This window comes from Heptranchias perlo, chromosome 15 (genome assembly GCF_035084215.1).
Source record: "Heptranchias perlo isolate sHepPer1 chromosome 15, sHepPer1.hap1, whole genome shotgun sequence".
In the NCBI taxonomy this organism is placed as follows: domain Eukaryota; kingdom Metazoa; phylum Chordata; class Chondrichthyes; order Hexanchiformes; family Hexanchidae; genus Heptranchias; species Heptranchias perlo.
Genome location: NC_090339.1, coordinates 38337063 through 38355876, shown reverse-complemented (window position 1 = coordinate 38355876; position 18814 = coordinate 38337063). Strand labels below are relative to the sequence as shown.

The window sequence follows — 18814 nt, the reverse complement described above, 5'->3', positions numbered from 1 at the left end:
GGCCAAAGGCTCTTCCATCAATGATGGAACATTGCTGAGTGCTGGAAAACACACTAGGCCAGAATTGGACATCGTGATGAATATATTGCTGTGTAAATGCACCTTTATAGACAAACTATAGGATAAGTATTAATTAGTAAGAAAACTAATTATATTTGAAATCTATTATTCTTTGTGCTCTGGGGTATTTTAAGTACCAAAGTAAGTTTGTGGTAGACAATGTCTGTCATGTATCGGCCTGCATAATCAACGCACCCATCTACCGTGAATTTGTGCCTGCTTCATCCTCAAGTACAGATACTGAATTGCACTCTGCAGCCAGCCTGCCTAATGCAGACATGAATTACAGAGAATCAACTCCTGCATGGACCTAATGCAAAGGAAAAGTAATGCAACAGGGGTACTTGGTGATGTAATGAATCAGACACTTTTCATCTTTGGTGCACAGTTCAAATCTAGCCACACTAACGGGAAGAAAGACTCCTCTCTCCATTGGCTGTAATGGTCTTACATTAGTGAAACTGGACAGATGTAACTCAGTTCCAATTGGGCATGGGGGTCACAGCACAAAACTTGCACTACCTGGCAGTCTTACTCAAAGACCACAAGATGGTGATGTGGGAAATGAAAAATGTTCACACTGGTGCAGTAGAGTTTCGTGAATTTGGAGCTGAGGTTTTACTCTCCATCTAACCTATGCTCTACATGACCTGGGAATGTTAAATGCTGACATGGAGTGCCTGAAATAGAAAATACTGCTTCACCTCAAGTACAAAAATTTACACAGAAAAAAAATTTAATTAAATACTCCGGGAGCACTTGTTTTATTCTGTTCAGCAGTTTATTAACATCTCATGATAGAACCATACAAAATCTTTACAGGTATGGTATCACAGCAAATACGTGTTGCATGGATACACAAGGTGTCTATTGTGCCTGTACGACTGGGCTGCAGGGCTGCTGCAAATGTGGCTTGCTGTGAAAACTGGCAATGACAATACATCTTGAACCTGTACTTTATATCATTCTTTTTCACTTCCACAAATGCCATATAAGCATGCAATAAACCAATGTGCCTACATATCTGTAGTTTCAGTCTCTCGTCAGTTTTTGGGTCTAACATTCAAATTTTGTGTGTTTTCCAAAGACTAAAATAACTGCAGCTTTCCAAATGCAAATGTTGCCAAATTGGTGGATCTTTTAAGAAAACAAAAGTGAGTTTCATAGTTTAACTATGTGTAAAAATGTGTTTTTGTGAACTATGCGCTGCTTTTAGAGGCTGCTTCTGAACTTCTCCTTTTAACGTCCCAGTTATACACTCTTGCCATATCTGAAAGACAACTGGTTAAGGAGAAATCAGACACATCACTCTCACTTCAAATGGGTGCAATGCTGACAGTTCCTAAATACCATTAGTTTTCCTGTTAGTAAAAAAATAAGCTATTAGAAAAGGCTCCATAAAGAACAGGGTAATCCCATGCTTGATCTCTGGTTGGTGGGTGCGGTAGTGTAATGGTTATGGTGATGCATTTGCAACCCGGGAGTTATGAGTTCAAATTCCACGATGGCACATTATGAAACTGAATTCAATAAAAATAAGGCAATGTAAAGAATGACCATGAAACCTACCGGATTGTCTTAAAAACCCAACTAAGACCCTCCGGAGAAGGAGTCTGCCAATTCTGTCTGATCTGGTCTAGATCTGACTCTAATCCCACATAACATGGTTGGCTCTTAATTTCCCCAGCAAAACCTTTACTCTCTCCCACCCTGGTCAATCCCCTATGGCCCCCATCTAAGCTTCCTCAAGTCCATGGGTGCAGATGTAAGCATATCTTGTGCACAACTGGTTTAGCCATCCATCACCAGATCTGGCTAGACAACATCAGGCCCTATCATGCTCACTTTCTTCCGCCATCCCCCACCACTCTTGGATCATCATGGAGAACAAGGATAACTCACAGCTTATTTTTTTCTGGTTTCTCTCCTATCTCCCCTCATGTCCTCTCCTAGCTCATCTCATTCATGAGACACATTTCTTACTCCCTTCACCCCATTCCCACTAAATTGCTGACCAATCAACTTTCCTTCCTGGCCCCCATGTTAGCTGACATTGTAAATAGGAACATAGGAATTGCTGGATGAAAAGAGACCAAGGTCCATCTAGTTCACCTTCTACCATCCTGGTAGTCGCATGATACAAGGATAATGGAGTTGTTGACTAATCATTGCAATCAATCTCTACCAATTAGTCTACAATAAACTCAGAAATGACACGAGGAAAATCCCAGTAGTACAGTGCTTTGGGAACCACAGGTCCAAAGTCACCTTTTTCCTCCCAAGCTTTCTACACGTATGTCACGCCTCAAATTACTCAAACTGTATCCCAAAAATGTTATCTTCTGAAAGAAATCTAATTTGCATTTGAATGAATCAATACTTACTGCTTCCGCCATCTCCCTAAGGAGTCTGTTCCATGGATTGACCACTCACTCACTGAAATATTGTTTCCACAGATTAGTTTTGAATTTACCTCCCTTCAAATGCAGGCTATATCCTCTGGTTCTACTGTTCTGGATAAGGTGAAATAGCTTGTCATGGTCTACATTATCTGGTCCTTTTAGAATCCTAAAAACAGTAATCATATCACCTCCCAACCATCAGCAAAGTGATGTAAGGAGTCATCAATTGTGCCATTAAACAGCACTTAATCTCAATAATCTGTTCATCGACACTCAGTTTGGGTTCTGCCTGATCACATCACTGTCTTGATACAGGCATGGACACTAGAGCTGAAAGCTAGAGAGGTGAGAGTAGCTGTCTTTGACATCAAGGCATCATTCAACCCAGCATGGCACTAAGGAGCCCTAGCAAAATTGAGGGCCATGGGGAACAGCAGTTGTCATGGGAAAAATCCTCCAATGGTTATAAACATACCTGAAACACAGGTAGATAGTTGTGATTTTTGGAGGCCAATCATTGTAGCCCCAGAACAACGCTGCAGGAGTTCAAGGCAATGTCCTCAGCTCAACCACTGTCAGCAGCTTCATCATAAAATCAGGAGTGGGGCTGTTCGCTGATGATTCCATGTTCAGCTCCATTCACAACTACTCTGATAATGAAGCACCTCGGCTGACGAATGGCAGGATAACATTCAGGCTTGGGCTGACACATGGCAGATAACATTTGTGCCACATAAATGGCAGATAATGACCATCTTCCACAAGAGAAAGCCCAACTACCTAACCTTCAATAGCACCACCACTGCCTAGACCCACATCATCAACATCTTGATGCTCACCATTTACTAGAAGCTTAATTGGACCAGCTATATGAACAGTCTGGTTACAAAAGCAGGGCAGAGATTGGATGCTCTGCGATGAGTGGCTCACTTCTTGACCCCACAAAGCTTCTCCATCATCAACAAGGCTCAAGTCAGGAATGTGATGGAATACTCACCACTCCCTTGGATGGTTGCAGCCACAACAACTCAACAAGATTAACACCATCCAGGACAATGCAGTCTGCTTGATCTGCATTCCTGCTACTAGACTCAATATCCAATCCCTTCATCACTAGTATGCTGTTAATTGCATTTTGTACTATCTACAGGATGACTTTATCTGTCCCTTTATCATTACTGGGTCAAAATATTAAAATTCCCTAACTACCACCATTGTGGGAACATCATCAGTACAAACATTGCACTAGTTCAAGAAGGTCCACCATCTGAGGGATAGGCATTAAATTCAGCCGTGCCAATATTGGCCATATCTCGTCAACAAATGAAGAAAACAAGATTTCAGCTGGAAGTGCATTACAATTAGCTTTAATACCCATAGAACGGAGATGTGGAAAAAAAATGCAGCCAAAATCTTCCCTCATGATTATTATCCAGTGACCCCTGCTAGCAATGCACATGTGCACACTTGCATGTGGATTGAGTGAATATCAGGTTTGGCCGTGATGATACCGCAGTCAAATGACCTGCCAACACTCACTATCTAGGCTCAAGTGTGAATAATGGCTACTTAAGTGAGATAATGGAGAGCAACCAGCACCCATGGAACCATTCTCCAGCATGAATTAATATTTTCAGTAGGAAGAGAAAAAAATGAAAGAAAGAAAGGGCAACCAATGCATAGTGCCACAGAGTGGGTATGCACCTACAATTTTCCAACATGCAAACTTTCCCACGTTGCCTGGACTTCCAGTGATGGTACCAGGCACACAATTTCCCACTGGAAGGGGGACAGCAAAATGTTTCTTTTAAATAAATTAAATGAGTTAGTGACAAGACAAACCTTTGCAAGGGTACTGAGTGACAGACCATATAGCCTAGGTCATCTTCCCTAAAAATCCACTCTCCATCTCAGAAGCGGAAAATGTGTGTGACATGGCGAGAGAGAACAAATAAATAAATATATTGTTCCAAAGAGAAGAGGACCAGTGTAATTGGGTCATTTCAGTGAATGCCGACCCTCGCATCCATTGATTAGAGGTACTGATTCTGTTGTGTAGATGATAGATTCACTGATTACAGATTGAACCTATATTCCTAGCTGGAGGAGGCAGAATGGCAATGGAGAGTATGACAAGCCAATGGAGAACATATTTACAAAAATTATTTCAGGTATGTGCAGTTGCAAACAACTCAGTAACCCTGTTATATTCCCGACTTGTCACCATTCACACTCCCCCCTCACCAAACAACTCTACCTTTAAACTTTCTTAAATACATTTTCAAAATGACTCCATGATTTTTTTTTAAAAAGTACACAGACACTTTGAGTGACTTAGACCTGCACAATATTAAAGTTTTGTTCACAAGTGATGCCCAAGTTGCTCCATGTGGATCCATTTTTTAAAAAAAATTCAGTGGCATGTATCATTCGTGTTCCAATGCACCACCCTGCAGATTACTCAGACATTGACTTGACTACGGACTGCTACTCTGGTGATTTGCCTGTCTCAAGTGCACTATTGTGAGAGGACGCACAGTAGGACCAAGCACAACTCTTCCATGGAAAAAAGGAAAAGTTAGATGGTAAGTCTGAAATGAACTACCATACACCATCTAGCTGTCAGTTTGAGGGTGATATTCATGCTGGGGAGCATCTGGTTATCCACCTGCCCTCTCAGCCAGTTAGTTTGTGGTGTGGTTACTTTCGTACAACAAGTGATAAAATACATTTTAAAAGAAGCCATGTACCTGACCAAAAATATAAAAAAAAGAATTGTGTTATCATATCGCTCAGTGTCAATTTGGTATAAAGGATACTGACTTCTGTCGTGGTGAACTGATCTCGAAGGAAGTCCAGGTCTTCTTCTAGTCCTTCCAGATTACGGGTTGCAGTTGTTAGATTCTTCTCGAGTAACGCGCGAGCCTCATCAATATCATATTCAAGCATTACATTAGCCTGTAGCAAGAAAGAAACACTTCTTACCTATTTTTCTGCCAATCCCCCCCACCCCTTTGTCTGTGCTGGCTCCCCTAAGGGTATGGTTCCACAAATGCCGGGAGACCTAACTCAAGTAGCTGTTTTCCATTAGTGAGCCTGGACAGTGAGTACTGGCAGACTAACCACTTGTGGGGCATCACAATTGGTCCTGTCCCCTCTTGATATGCTCTTGCCAGCAGAGGCCCCTGGATAGTGATCAAGAGCAGGACCTCTGGCTGATTTTTCCGAGCCATAGCCCAGGGATACCAAGGTCAATTGTAATGTCCCTGTTACTCAAGCCAAGATCACCTTACTCAGCACAAAGCAGGAATTTCATCTGTATGGGTCAGCTGCACACTGCCTTTACTAACTGAGCCAAGGGGCAGGAGGAGAATGAGACCAGTAGTTTGAACTATTGTAGAACTGTTAACATTCACATTAAAAATACTTTTACTCTTTTTATTTTAGTGCATGGATACCCACAAAAACATTCTCAGCCTTAATATGCAGCTGTATATATGTGGACCTGTATATAAACATATGATGGTGGTAATGCAAAGCTTAATTTTAAATTTCCCTGAAAACACACACACCCTACGTCCACTAACTTTTTTTAAAAAAGTAATAGTATAAACAGTTCCACAGTATGCCAAAAAGGACAGGTACAACTGACTAGGCACTACGTGCAAATAACTTCTTCACCAATGTTAAGTTCCAAATACGTCATCCTACATGCTCCTCCACTTCCCTGCATCCTCATTATGTTGAAAATAACTCAATGCACCTTTTCCCATAATGTTCTTTTCAAGAATTCCTACCTCTCTTAATCTTCCCTTTCTTCTACAATCTACAGGCTTTCAGAACCTAAGATTACTGTCATCTAACTACTGCTCCCTGATCTATCATATCTTCTCTCCTACTTATTTCAGCCATGACTATGTAATATGTAGTATCTAGTATCCTGCACCTCTAGCCTTGGACCTTCATCTAGGATAGTCAATGTTAAAGAAAGAAAAAAAAACACATAACATCCTATGCTGGGGTCGCCATGAAGGTTGCCTGGCTCCGAATGTACCTGGAGAATAATGAGACACGTAGTACTAGACATACTGAAATGTCTACCTTATACACAGTGTACATTGCTCATGCTTCATGGACCAGTAAGGAGATGTACACCGACCATGGCTGTATGAGTAAATGGCTGTGTACTATGAGAATTGTAATGACAATTAGAATTAAGGTACACTTGTCCTAGTTTTAGTTGGTTACAGACAAGGTTTTATCTCTCAGAGAAACATTAGTACAGTCTCTCAAATATTGACTCCACTGCAACACAATTCAGATCCTATTCCATATGTATTAGTGGAAGGTCTGCTTTTGGAAAGTCTAGTCACAATCCCTGCATCTCAACTATTGCCTGAACACACAATGGGGGAGTGAACAATGGAGAAGTATCAGGCTGAGTTCTTTCTGACGATGATCCTGCAGGTTTTGTTCACTTTACGTATTTTTCCAACACTTGTAGCAGAAAAAAATGCTATACAAATAAGAAGCTGCAGCTTTGAACTTACCCCCAACCATAAGCACACTTTATCCGTAGGAGTGATGGATGCTTTAGCATACAAGTTGTCTGCTAAGAGAAACAGCGTCTCCATTGGATCTGTGGAATCCTTTAAAATAAAAAGCAGACAGGTGCAGGGCTGCATTACTGTTGAATAAAACAAGCAATCTCTCTCACTTCTAAAAGATATACATTACCCACAGTGGCCCAGCACACGGTTACAGCAATGCACTACGGCACTGAAAGTTATGAAAATAAAAGAAGAGCTGTAGCAGGGTTAACAAGTTGATTGATGGACAGGAAACAAAGATTTAAGTTAATGAATACTGCTCGGATTGGATAATGGTTGGAAGTGGTGTACTTCTCGGGTCAGTGCTGGATCCACTTTTGTTCTCTATATGATTTGGACTTGTGGAATGGTTTTAAAGGGTCAGAGCATGTGGATTCAGGGGACAGGTAGCAGAATGGATAGCAAGCTGGCTACAAAACAGAAAAGAGAGTAGGGGTTAAGGATAATTACTCAGACTAGCAAAAGGTGGGAAGTGGTTTTCTACAGGGACTGGTGTTCACAATTTACATTAATGATTTGGAATCGGAAGTACAATTTCAAAATATGCAGATGTCACCAAATTGGGGCGTGTAGTTAACACAGAGGAAGAATGCGTCAAAATGCAAGAGGACGTTAATAAACTTGCAGAATGGGTGTGTAATTGGCAAATGAATTTCAATGCAGATAAGTGTGAGGTGATGCATGTTGGTAGGAAGAATAAGGAGACCACGTACTGCTTGGATAATAAGACTCTAAACGGGATAGAGGAGCAAAGGGATCTAGGGAATTCAGATACACATCACTAAATGTAGCAATGCAGGTTAATAAGGCCATAAAAAAGGCAAATCAAGCTGTAGGGTTCATTTCTAGAAAGATAGAATTGAAAAGTAAAGAAGTTATGTTAAACTTGTATAGAACCTTGGTTAGGCCACACGGAGTATTGCGCAGAGTTCTGGTTTCCATATTATAGAAAGGATATAGAGGCATTGGAGAGGGTGCAAAAAAGATTCACAATGATGATGATACCAGAACTGAGAGGATATCCTTACCAGGAAAGGCTGAACAGGCTGGGGCTCTTTTCACTAGAAAAGAGAAGGCTGAGGGGTGACCTGATAGAGGTCTTTAGCATAATGATACAGTAGATGTAGAAAAAATGTTTCCACTTGTCCAAAACTATAGGTCATAAATACAAAATAGTTGCAAATAAATCCAACAGGAAATTCCAGAGAAATTTCTTTACCCAAAGAGTGGCAAGAATGTGGAACCCGCTACCACATGGAGTAGTTGAGGCAAATAGCATAGATGCATTTAAGGTGAAGCTAGATAAGCACATGAGGGAGAAAGGAATAGAAGGGTATCCCAATAGAGTTAGAAGAAATAGGGAGGGAGGAGGCTCATGTGGAGCATAAACGTTGGTATACACCAGTTGGGCCGAATGGCCTGTTTCTGTGCTGTAGTTTCGACATAACTCAATGTAAACAGTATTTCCTCTGGATGGGGAGCCAGTGACACTGGTTTTCAATTTAAAATTATCATAAAGGAAAGTTAAGAGAAATTTATTTATGCAGAATTTTTAAAGCAAGGAATATTTTGCCACAGGGAGCAGTTGAGGTAGAGACCATTATAACTTTTAAAAGAAAAGTAGATTGAGATTTGAAATAAAGGACAATATTGGGCCACGGGGAACAGCAGGATAGTAAGAGCTAGCACATGCACATTAGGCCAAATTGCCTCTTCCTGCGCTGCAAACTTATACCTCCTGATAGCCAGTTTCAGAGAAGCCATGGAAGGGGCAGGGTGCAGGTCGTTTGCCCACCCTCTCTAGCATGAGAAGAAAAAAAAACCTTAATGCAATATTTTTAAGATATTCTTGAGTCCAGGCACATCCTGGTGAGAGTTAGTTCCTCAAAATAACAATTCAAAATTTATGAAAATTCTTCATCTCCAGACCCCTAGCGACGAATTTACCCAAAACAAAAAATTATTTGACCAAGCATGTACCAGAAAACAAAAAACAAACATCCAAGAGCAGTGGGCAAAGTAAACTGTTGATCAGCCAGTTTTATGTAAAGCTTTAGTGAGTTTTACCTTTTTCTTCTGCATGTGTTTTAAGATCTCTAACGTCTGTTTAATTTCTGGGATTTGACTTTTTAGCCTAGAGGAGGGAAGAAAAGATACAAATGGTCCAGTTGACAAAAGGAACAATCACTTTTTACAGAAGCCTTCAGCTAGGCAAGTAGAAATTCTTGAGATGCAAAATATCTCCAGTCTGTGCATTAAACTATGTCAGAATACAACCAAAGTGATTACACCAAGGAAGGATGGCATTATTTACATTTGAAGGTTCCTCTTCCCCTCTACACCCCACCTCAATATCTGGCATTTTCTAATGCCAAAAATTGGAAAATGTAGAAAGCATTTTGTTTTTTAATTGATCTCCAAGCAGCACAAGGTCAGCCATGACAGGACTCTGATAAGATGGTTTTTCCTGATCCTATCATCTTTTGGTAACTCCTAGTTGAGAAAATTGTGCAGTCATGTTTCACTCCCCTAATCGATTCAAGATTAGATCATTCTAGATGGTTAGTATGTAACTTTGGCATTTACAGATAACAAGGACAATACCTGGATTTTTCTATCAGTAGGTGGTGGTGCTCCCACTTAGAGGAAAATTGCAGTCCAGTGGTTCAAACACACTTGCTGCAAAATTATATTCTCTTAAAATGTGTACAGGAAGCATATTTTACTTGGCACTGAGCATTTCAGCAAACGTCAGTTTAAAGTAGTTTACCTGCTAGTAGACATTTTTTTCCCCAACAGTAATTTGATAAACCTATGTTTTTACCTGTTAAAATGGAATGTGCAATGAACAAAATCATTGATTTTCAATTCTAATAGAAAAAGGGACAGAATCATTGGTAAAAATCATAGAATCCATGTAATAAAAACAGAATTTGACCGTTTCAGTCCCTGTTTTCATGGAAAAACTGATGGAATTTCAGAATGTGATTGCCAAAACACTAGTAAAACATCCCAGTATCCCATCTAATAAAAATGGAATTTGACTTATTCAGTTACTGCAAAGCAGTGGTTCTGACAATGAGGTACAGGGAGATTTTCTCATATGAGAAAGATTTTCATAACCAAAGAGCACCAGGAACATTTGGGTGTCTTTTTGAATTATAGGATAAATTGTGAATTCATTTTGATATGCATTTATAACACTGTACATTTAACACACTCAGCTAAACTGGCTAAAGGTTTGGGCATTTTCGCTTCTTGATGATTTAACAACTCACCTTCTCTTCTTTTGCGATAGGTTCAGTTCCATGAATTTGTATTTTTGGTATTGCTCGTCTAGCCTTCTCAGCACCAGGTCTGCTGTCTCGTTACCAGGCTGCTTCATAAATGCAATAACATCTTCCTGTGGGACAGAACATTAGAAAAAACAAATAACCAGATTAAATGAAAGAATTGAAAAATGAAAACCACTTTTGCACCAGCAAAAAAAGGGAAAGAACCAAATGTGAGTAGTTGAGCCATACAGCCCAGAAAGGTTTCAGGTTGGAACCCGCTACGTTGAGTAAGCTTTGGCAGAGGTGGGATTGCTACAATTAGCCGCAGCACCCCAGTACAGGGAGAGTACCATCTGCTAAGGTTCCTGCTCCTGATTCTCGTTATCCTGCAACACCTACTGGAAGTGCAAGTGGACTGTGAGTGGGGTCAGCTGTGATCCTCTTGCTGTGGTCAAATAACCTAATGGCAGTCACTGTCTAGCCTCACATGTATAATGGACTCTCTGTGACAAAACACAACTAAAATTGTTATATCCCCAATAAACTGGTTTGCTAACACATAATTGACCAATTCACTGCCAGATAGCTAGAAAGCTGGCTACTCAAACAATAATATTTGGATTTAAAAAAAATCTACATTGCTTATATTCATGCAGTTTTTTTTGTCTATAATACACACACTGCAGAGATATCTGCGTTGGAAGAACAGCAGGCAGAGACTTCTAGCATTGTACAGAGGAACAGGAGTAGGCCATTCAATGAGATCAAGGCTTATCTGCATCCTAACTCCATTTACCCGCCTTGGCTCCATATCCCTTAATACCCTTGGCTTGAAGAATCTATCGATGTCAAATTTAAAATTATTAATTGAGCTAGCATCTATTGCTTTTTGTGGGAGTGTGTCCCACACTTCTACCACCCTTTGCGTGAAGAAGTGTTTCCTAACTTCTCTCCTGAATGGCCTGGCTCTGATTTTAAGGTTATGTCCCTTTGTTCTAGACTCCCCCACCAGCGGAACAAGTTTCTCTCTATCTACCATATCAATGCCTTTCAAAATTCTAAAAAACCTCAATCAAATCACCCCTTAATCTTCTATCTTCCAGGGAATACAAGCCTAGTTTATGTAACCTCTCCTCATAATTTAACCCTTGGAGCCCTAGTAACATTCTGGTGAATCTCCGCTGCATTCCTTCCAAGGCCAAAATATCCTAAGGTGAGTGCCCAGAACAGTACACAGTACTCCAGATGTGGTCTAACACGGCTTTGTATAGCTGTAGCAAAAATTCCTCCCTTTTATATTCTAGCCCTCTAGATATAAAGACTAACATTCCATTAGCCGTTTTGATTACTTTTTGTACCTGACCACTACATTTTAGCATTAAACACAAGAGGACTCTTGATTTACAAAACACCGTGAGCTCAAGACCACAGAAAATAAACCACCTGTGATAGTCAAAATGAATTACAGGTTCTCCATAGCTTCTATCTTTTTACAATAACTCACCTGCATGCATAGATCTTTTAAACTGGCTATCAGTTTGAACATTTTCACTTCAACAACAACTTGCATTTATTATACCACCTTTAACATAGTAAAATGTCCCTAGGCGCTTCACAAGAGCATTATAAAAGCTTGGTCAAAGAAGTAGGTAGCGAGGCGGAGAGGTTTAGGGAGGGAATTCCAGAGTTTAGGGCCTAGCAGCTAAAGGCACTGCCAATGATGGAGCGATTAAAATTGGGGATGCGCAAGAGGCCAGAATTGGAAAAGCGCAGAGATCTCGGAGAGTTATAGGGCTGGAAGAGGTTACAGAGATATTGAGGGCGAGGCCATGGAGGGTTTTGAAAATAAGGATGAGAATTTTAAAATCAAGGCGTTGCCAGGCTGGGAGCCAATGTAGGTCAGCGAGCACAGGGGTGATGGGTGAATGGAACATGGTGCGAGTTAGGATACAGGCAGCAGAGTTTTGGACTTCCTGACTATTAACCTCTCTCATTCTCTTTTCAATTTCAAATGGGCAGCATTGAGCTGGCGTTGCATAGCAGAAAGCATTGGGCTGTACAAGTGATTACAAAACATTTGGTATCACAACACTGACAGCTACTTAGAACAGACAATGGCTTCTAACCATCATCTAAGATCACATCAATTAATTAAGTCCACTTTACAGCAAAACTCATATTACATCGTGTTTTTCAGAACTGTTAGGGAAAAAATGTGTCAAACAGCAACAATCTGCAACTACATTCTGCTAGGTGACATGGTAAATGAATGGGGAATATTCACATAGAAACTGGACAAAATAACAATTAAATATTCTGACAAATCAAGTAAGGTATAGGGCCTGTCCATTAACAAGATTTTTAATTATAGACTAGCAGATCTTCTATGACATTGCTTTTTATAACAGAGGCGTTATGTCAAGTATTATTTCTAGGAACACTGAGTAGTGTTGGGCTGGCCCTGCTTTCATGCTAGCCAGCAACCCCCCACCCACCCACCCATCTGCAGCAATTTTTTGGGGTAGTATCCCAAGGTCTGGGAGCACTGAGGGGGGGTACCATGACAATGGAGAAGGAGTTTGACATGTTCCTGATGACACCCCTCTCTAATTCGCCTTTGCTTCTCTTGACCCCACAACCACCATTGTGCTGTCAGATATCACAATGTCAGCCATCATGTGACAGATGAGTCACAAATTCTGCCAACTGCATACGGGGAAGAACAAAGCCAGTGTTTTCAGTCCATGCCATAAATTTCGCTCCCTTGCCACTGAATTTACTCCTCTCCCCATAATTCACTCCCGCTGAACTAGACCATCCAAAACTTTGGTGTCCTCTCTGACCCAGAGCTGAGCTTTCAACCCACATTCTATCACCCAGATTGCAACATTACTCACCTCCACTCCTACCTCAGCTCAGATCAGCACCTCTCCCCCACCCCCAAGCCCCTCCCCACCACTGCTGAAACCCTCACCTCTACTTTTGTCATCTCTGGACACAATTATTTCAAAGCCCTCCTCGCTGACCTCCCATCCTCTACCCTCCATAAATTCCATCTTGTCCAAACCTCAGCCACCCGCATGATGCCCTTGCTGAGTGACGTTGACTCAATGACACCAAACACATTAAGTTCAAAATTCTCACCTCCTTCCTCAAATCCCTCTATGATCTTTCCCCATAAGAGATAGGAGGAGTAGGCCATTCGGCCCCTCAAGCCTGCTCCACCATTTAATGAGATCATGGCTGATCTGATTTTTACCTCAACTCCACTTTCCTGCCCTTTCCCCATATCCTTTGGCTCCCTTGCTAATCAAAAATTTGTCTAACTCAGCCTTGAATGTATTCAATGACTCAGCCTCCACAGCTTTTTGGGGGAAAGAATTCCAAAGATTCACAACCCTCTGGGAGAAGAAATTCCTCCTCATTTCCGTCTTAAACGGGCAACCCCTTATTCTGAGACTATGCCCCCTAGTTTTAGATTCCCCCATGAGGGGTAGCTTCCTCTCATCATCTACCCTATCGAGTCCCGTCAGAATCTCTTATGTTTCAATAAAATCTCCTCTCATTCTTCTAAACTCCAATGAGTATCGATCCAACCTGTTCAATCGTTCCTCATAAGACAACCCTTCCATACCCAGAATCAACCTAGTGAACCTTCTCTGAACTGCCTCCAATGCAAGTTTGTCCTTCCTTAAATAAGGGCACCAGAACTGTACGCAGTACTCCAGGTGTGGTCTCACTAGCACCCTGTACAGTTGTAGCACGACTTCCCTGCTTTTATACTCCATCCCCCTAGAAATAAAGGCCAATATTCCGTTTGCCTTCTGGATTACCTGCTGCACTTATATGTTGACTTTTTGTGTTTCATGTACGAGGACACCCAGATCCCTCTGTACTGCAGCATTTTGTAGTATTTTTCCATTCAAATAATATTTTGCTTTTTTATTTTTCCTCCCAAAGTGGATGACTTCACATTTTCCCACATTATATTCCATCTGCCAAATTTTTGCCCATTCGCTTAACCTGTCAATATCCCTTTGCAGACACTGTGTCCTTATTGCAAATTGCTTTTCCACCTATCTTTGTACCAGCAGCAAATTTGGCCACAAGACACTGTTCCTTCATCCACGTCATTGATATATATTGTAAATAGTTGAGGCCCCAGCACTGATCCCTGCAGCACCGCACTAGTTACAGATTGCCATTTTGAAAATGACCCTTTTATCCCGACTCTTTGTTTTCTGTTAGCTAGCCAATCCTCTATCCATGCCAATATATTACCCCCAACACCATGAGCTCTTATCTTGTGCAGTAATCTTTAATGTGGCACCTTATCGAATGCTTTTTGGAAATCCAAATATACTGCATCCATTGGTTCACCTTTATCCACCCTGCCCGTTACTTCCTCAAAGAACTCTAATAAATTTGTCAGACATTATTTCCCCTTCATAAAACCATGTTGACTCTTCTTGATTGTATTATGAGTCTTCAAATGTCCTGCTACTACTTCCTTAATAATGGATTCTAGCATTTTCCCAATGACAGATGTTAGGCTAACTGGTCTATAGTTACCTGCTTTCTGTCTCACTCCCTTCTTGAATAGGGGTGTTACATTTGCGGTTTTCCAATCCGCTGGGACCTTTCCAGAATCTAGTGAATTCTGGAAGATTACAACCAATGCATCCATTATTTCTGTAGCCACTTCCTCTAAGACCCTTGGATGCAAGCCATCAAGTCCAGGGGACTTGTCAACCTTTAGACCCATTAGTTTACCTAGTACTTTTTCTCTAGTGATAGTGATTGTGATTGTTTTTAGTTCCTCTCTCCCCTTTGCCCCTTGATTTTCCACTATTATTGGTATGTTATTAGTGTCTCCTACTGTGAAGACAGATACAAAATATCTGTTCAATTCCTCCGCCATTTCCTTGTTTTCCATTATTATTTCCCCAGTCTCATTCTCTAAGGGACCAATGTTTATTTTAGCTACCCTCTTCCTTTTTATATACTTGTAGAAGCTTTTACTGTCAGTTTTTATATTTCTTGCTAGTTAACTCAATTTATTTTCTCCCTCTTTATTATTCTTTTAGTCATCCTTTGTTGGTTTTTAAAGTTTTCCCAATCTTCGGGCTTACCAGTAATCTTTGCCAGGTTGTATGCTTTTTCTTTTAACCTGATACCATCCTTGACTTCCTTAGTTCCTAGCCATGGTTGGTTCACCCTTTTTGTGGAGTCTTTCCTCCTTACAGGGATATATTTTTGTTGTGAGTCATAAAATATCATCTTAAATGTTTGCCACTGCTTATCCACCATCATACCATCTAATCTGTTTACCTAGTCCACTTTAGCCAATTCTGCCCTCATTCCTTTATAATTGCCCTTATTTAGGTTTAATACAGTAGTTTCAGACCCAAGATCCTCACTCTCAAACTGGATGTGAAATTCTATCATGTTATGATCACTGCTTCCCAAGGAATCCTTTACTTTGAGGTCATTAATTAATCCTGTTTCGTTACCCATTACCAGATCCAAAATGGCCTGTTCCCTAGTTGGTTCCCTGACGTATTGGTCTAAGAAACAGTCCCTATAATACTCTATGAACTCCTCCTCAGGGCTATTTTTGCCAATTTGATTTGTCCAATCTCCGCACCCTCTTTCAACCTTATATCCCACCCTTCCGTAGTCTTCTGCCGGTGTATCCCTTCCTCCTTCGTGAGAGACTTCAGCTGCCTCTGCCTTACTCTCGGGAACACCTCCCTAGATACCTCCATCTTTCCATGTCTTTCTCTACCTTTGAAACCTTCTCAAAATCTATCTTTTCAAACAAGCTTTTGGTCACCACTTCTAATTTCCTCCTTCCCTAGTTCCCTGAAGTATTTCTATTTGGGAACCACCTTGGGATACTTTTTATGTTAAAAGCACTACATGCATGCATATGGTTAAGAATATATATATTCTATTGATAGATACAGATTACAAAGTCAAAAGCCACCCACATCAGGGACTCGGGAAGAGGCTGTGCAAATAGCATTCCAAAAACACAAAACATTAAAATGATTAAAAAAACTAATTAAGTCCAGATTGCAGAAAAGACTAATTGGTCCATTCAGCCCTTTCTATGTAGAGTCCTTGTATGTTTACTTTGTCAGGCATAATCCACTTCCCCAGCCATCTAGCAATTCTCTGCTTTTAGGAAGACCACGTTATTTTTCTTATTGCCCTGCTATCTCTTTATACCCCTCAATACCTTCCTTTTCAACAGATATCAACCTAACTCCCATTTAAAGATGTCAAGTGATCTCAAAGCAACTGATTGCAGAGGTACTGGCCATAATCTTCCAAACATCCTTAGATACGGGGGGTGGTGCCAAAGGACTGGAGAATTGTAAATGTTACACCATTGTTCAAAAAAGGGTAAGGATAAACCCTACTATAGGCCAGTCAGTTTAACCTCGGTAATGGAGAAACTTTTAGAAATGATAATCCAGGACAGAATTAACAGTCACTTGGACGTGTGGATTGATTAGGGAAAGCCTAATTAAAGGCAAATCGTGTTTAACTAACCTGAGAGAGTTTTTTGATGAGGTAACAGAGAGGGTAGATGAGGGTAATGCAGTTGATGTGGTGTATATGGATTTTCAAAAGGCGTTTGATAAAGTGCCGTATGGTAGGCTTGTCATCAAGTTTGTGGCACATGGAATAAAAGGGGCAGTAGCAACATGGATACAGAATTGGCTAAGTAACAGGAAACAGGGAGTAGTGGTGAATGATTGTTTTTTGGACTGGAGGGAGGTGTACAGTGGTGTTCCCTAGGGGTCGGTGCTGGGACCACTGCTTTTCTTGATATATATTAAATGATTTGGACTTGGGTGCACAGGGCACAATTTCAAAATTTGCAGATGACCCAAAACTTGGAAGGGTAGTGAACAGTGAGGAAGACGGTGAGAGACTTCAAGAGGATATAGACAGGCTGGTGGCATGGGTGGATACGTGGCAGATGAAATTTAATGCAGAAAAATGCGAGGTGATGCATTTTGGCAGGAAAAATCAGGCGAGGCAATATAAACTAAAGGGCACAATTCTAAAAAGGGTAAAGGAACAGAGAGATCTGGGGGTATAAGTACACAAATCGTTGAAGGCGGCAGGGCAGGTTGCAAAAGCATACGGGATCCTGGACTTTATAAATAGAGGCATAGAGTACTAAAGTAAGGAAGTCATGGTGAACCTTTATAAAACACTGGTTTGGCCACAATTGGAGTATTGTGTCCATTTCAAGAAAGATGTGAAGGTCTTAGGGAGGGTTCGGAAGAGATTTACTAGAATGATTCCAGGGATGAGGGATTTTAGTTATGTGGATAGACCGGAGAAGCTGGGGTTGTTCTCCTTGGAACAGAGAAGGTTGCGAGGAGATTTATTAGAGGTATTCAAAATCAAGAAGGGTCTAGACAGAGTAGATAGAGAAAAACTGTTCCCATTAGCGAAAGGGTCAAGAACTAGAGGACATAGATTAAGGTGACTGGCAAAAGAACCAAAGGTGATAAGGAAAAGCTTTTTTTTTAAACACAACGAGTGGTTAGGATCTGGAATGCACTGCTAGAGGGTGTGGTTGAGGCCAATTCAATCATGGCCTTCAAAAGAGAACTGGATAAATACATGAAAAGAAAAAAATTGCAGGGCTATGGGGATAGGGCAGGGGAGTCGGACTAACTGGATTGCTCTTGCATTGGGCCGAATGGCCTCCTTCCGTGCTGTATCCTTTCTATGATTCTATAACTACCTTCTCTGGGAAGGTGCTGACTCTTGCAGAACTATGGCTTCAGGGACATTTGTAGGGACATTCAGGGACATTAGCAGTCTTTTGGTACCTCGCCCAAGTGGCCTGAATGTGAGAGTTTGGCAGCGGATTATTTGGCCATGGAAGGCCTAATAGCTGAGCCCGATTCATCGGATATCTTCCCAAACCTAACAGGAGTCAATGGGTAGTCAATAGCAGCAATAAGTCCCGCTGATTTTACCCCTCCCCGGAACTGAGGCATTGAGCAGGCCAGTCCAGGGATGGAACCTGGGACCCGCCGGTCTGTGTAGCTCAGTGGGCCGTGAATTTACCCACTGAGCCCAGGGTCCACCCTTGTAATTAAGTAAAATTTCACAAAGGATTAAACTCTATTAAAACCGACAGAGCATCCAGCACCCACAGCACCGCCTCACTAACGCCCGGCCGCACGTCTCCATGGGGACAGAGCCGCTCCCGCTCAGACAGGCCTCAGCCTCTCACTCTGCGAACGAGATGGCCGCAAGCTCACCCTATCTTTATCCCAATCATCCCAAACCCAAGCCTCAGACGCCCTTACCACGAACACAGCCTGGGGAATGCCTAGGTGCTTACGGCTCGAAACCGCGTTACTATCGCCGCTCCCACTGGTGGTCGCCATCTTGGGGCAAACTGACGCCATCTGAGTGACGCAAGCCA

The 18814-nt window shown here is 41.4% G+C and overlaps 1 protein-coding gene across 1 annotated transcript; it reads right to left on the bottom strand.

Moving 5' to 3' along the window:
• Positions 1 to 795: 795 nt before the first annotated feature.
• vbp1 (von Hippel-Lindau binding protein 1) lies at positions 796 to 18814 on the bottom strand. The gene is made up of 6 exons (XM_067997084.1): positions 18696 to 18814; positions 10351 to 10475; positions 9140 to 9206; positions 7013 to 7111; positions 5282 to 5420; positions 796 to 1330 (listed from the first exon to the last, which is right to left on the bottom strand). The coding sequence occupies exons 1-6, from the start codon at positions 18795 to 18797 to the stop codon at positions 1260 to 1262; spliced, it is 603 nt and encodes a 200-aa protein (XP_067853185.1). The 5' UTR covers positions 18798 to 18814; the 3' UTR covers positions 796 to 1259.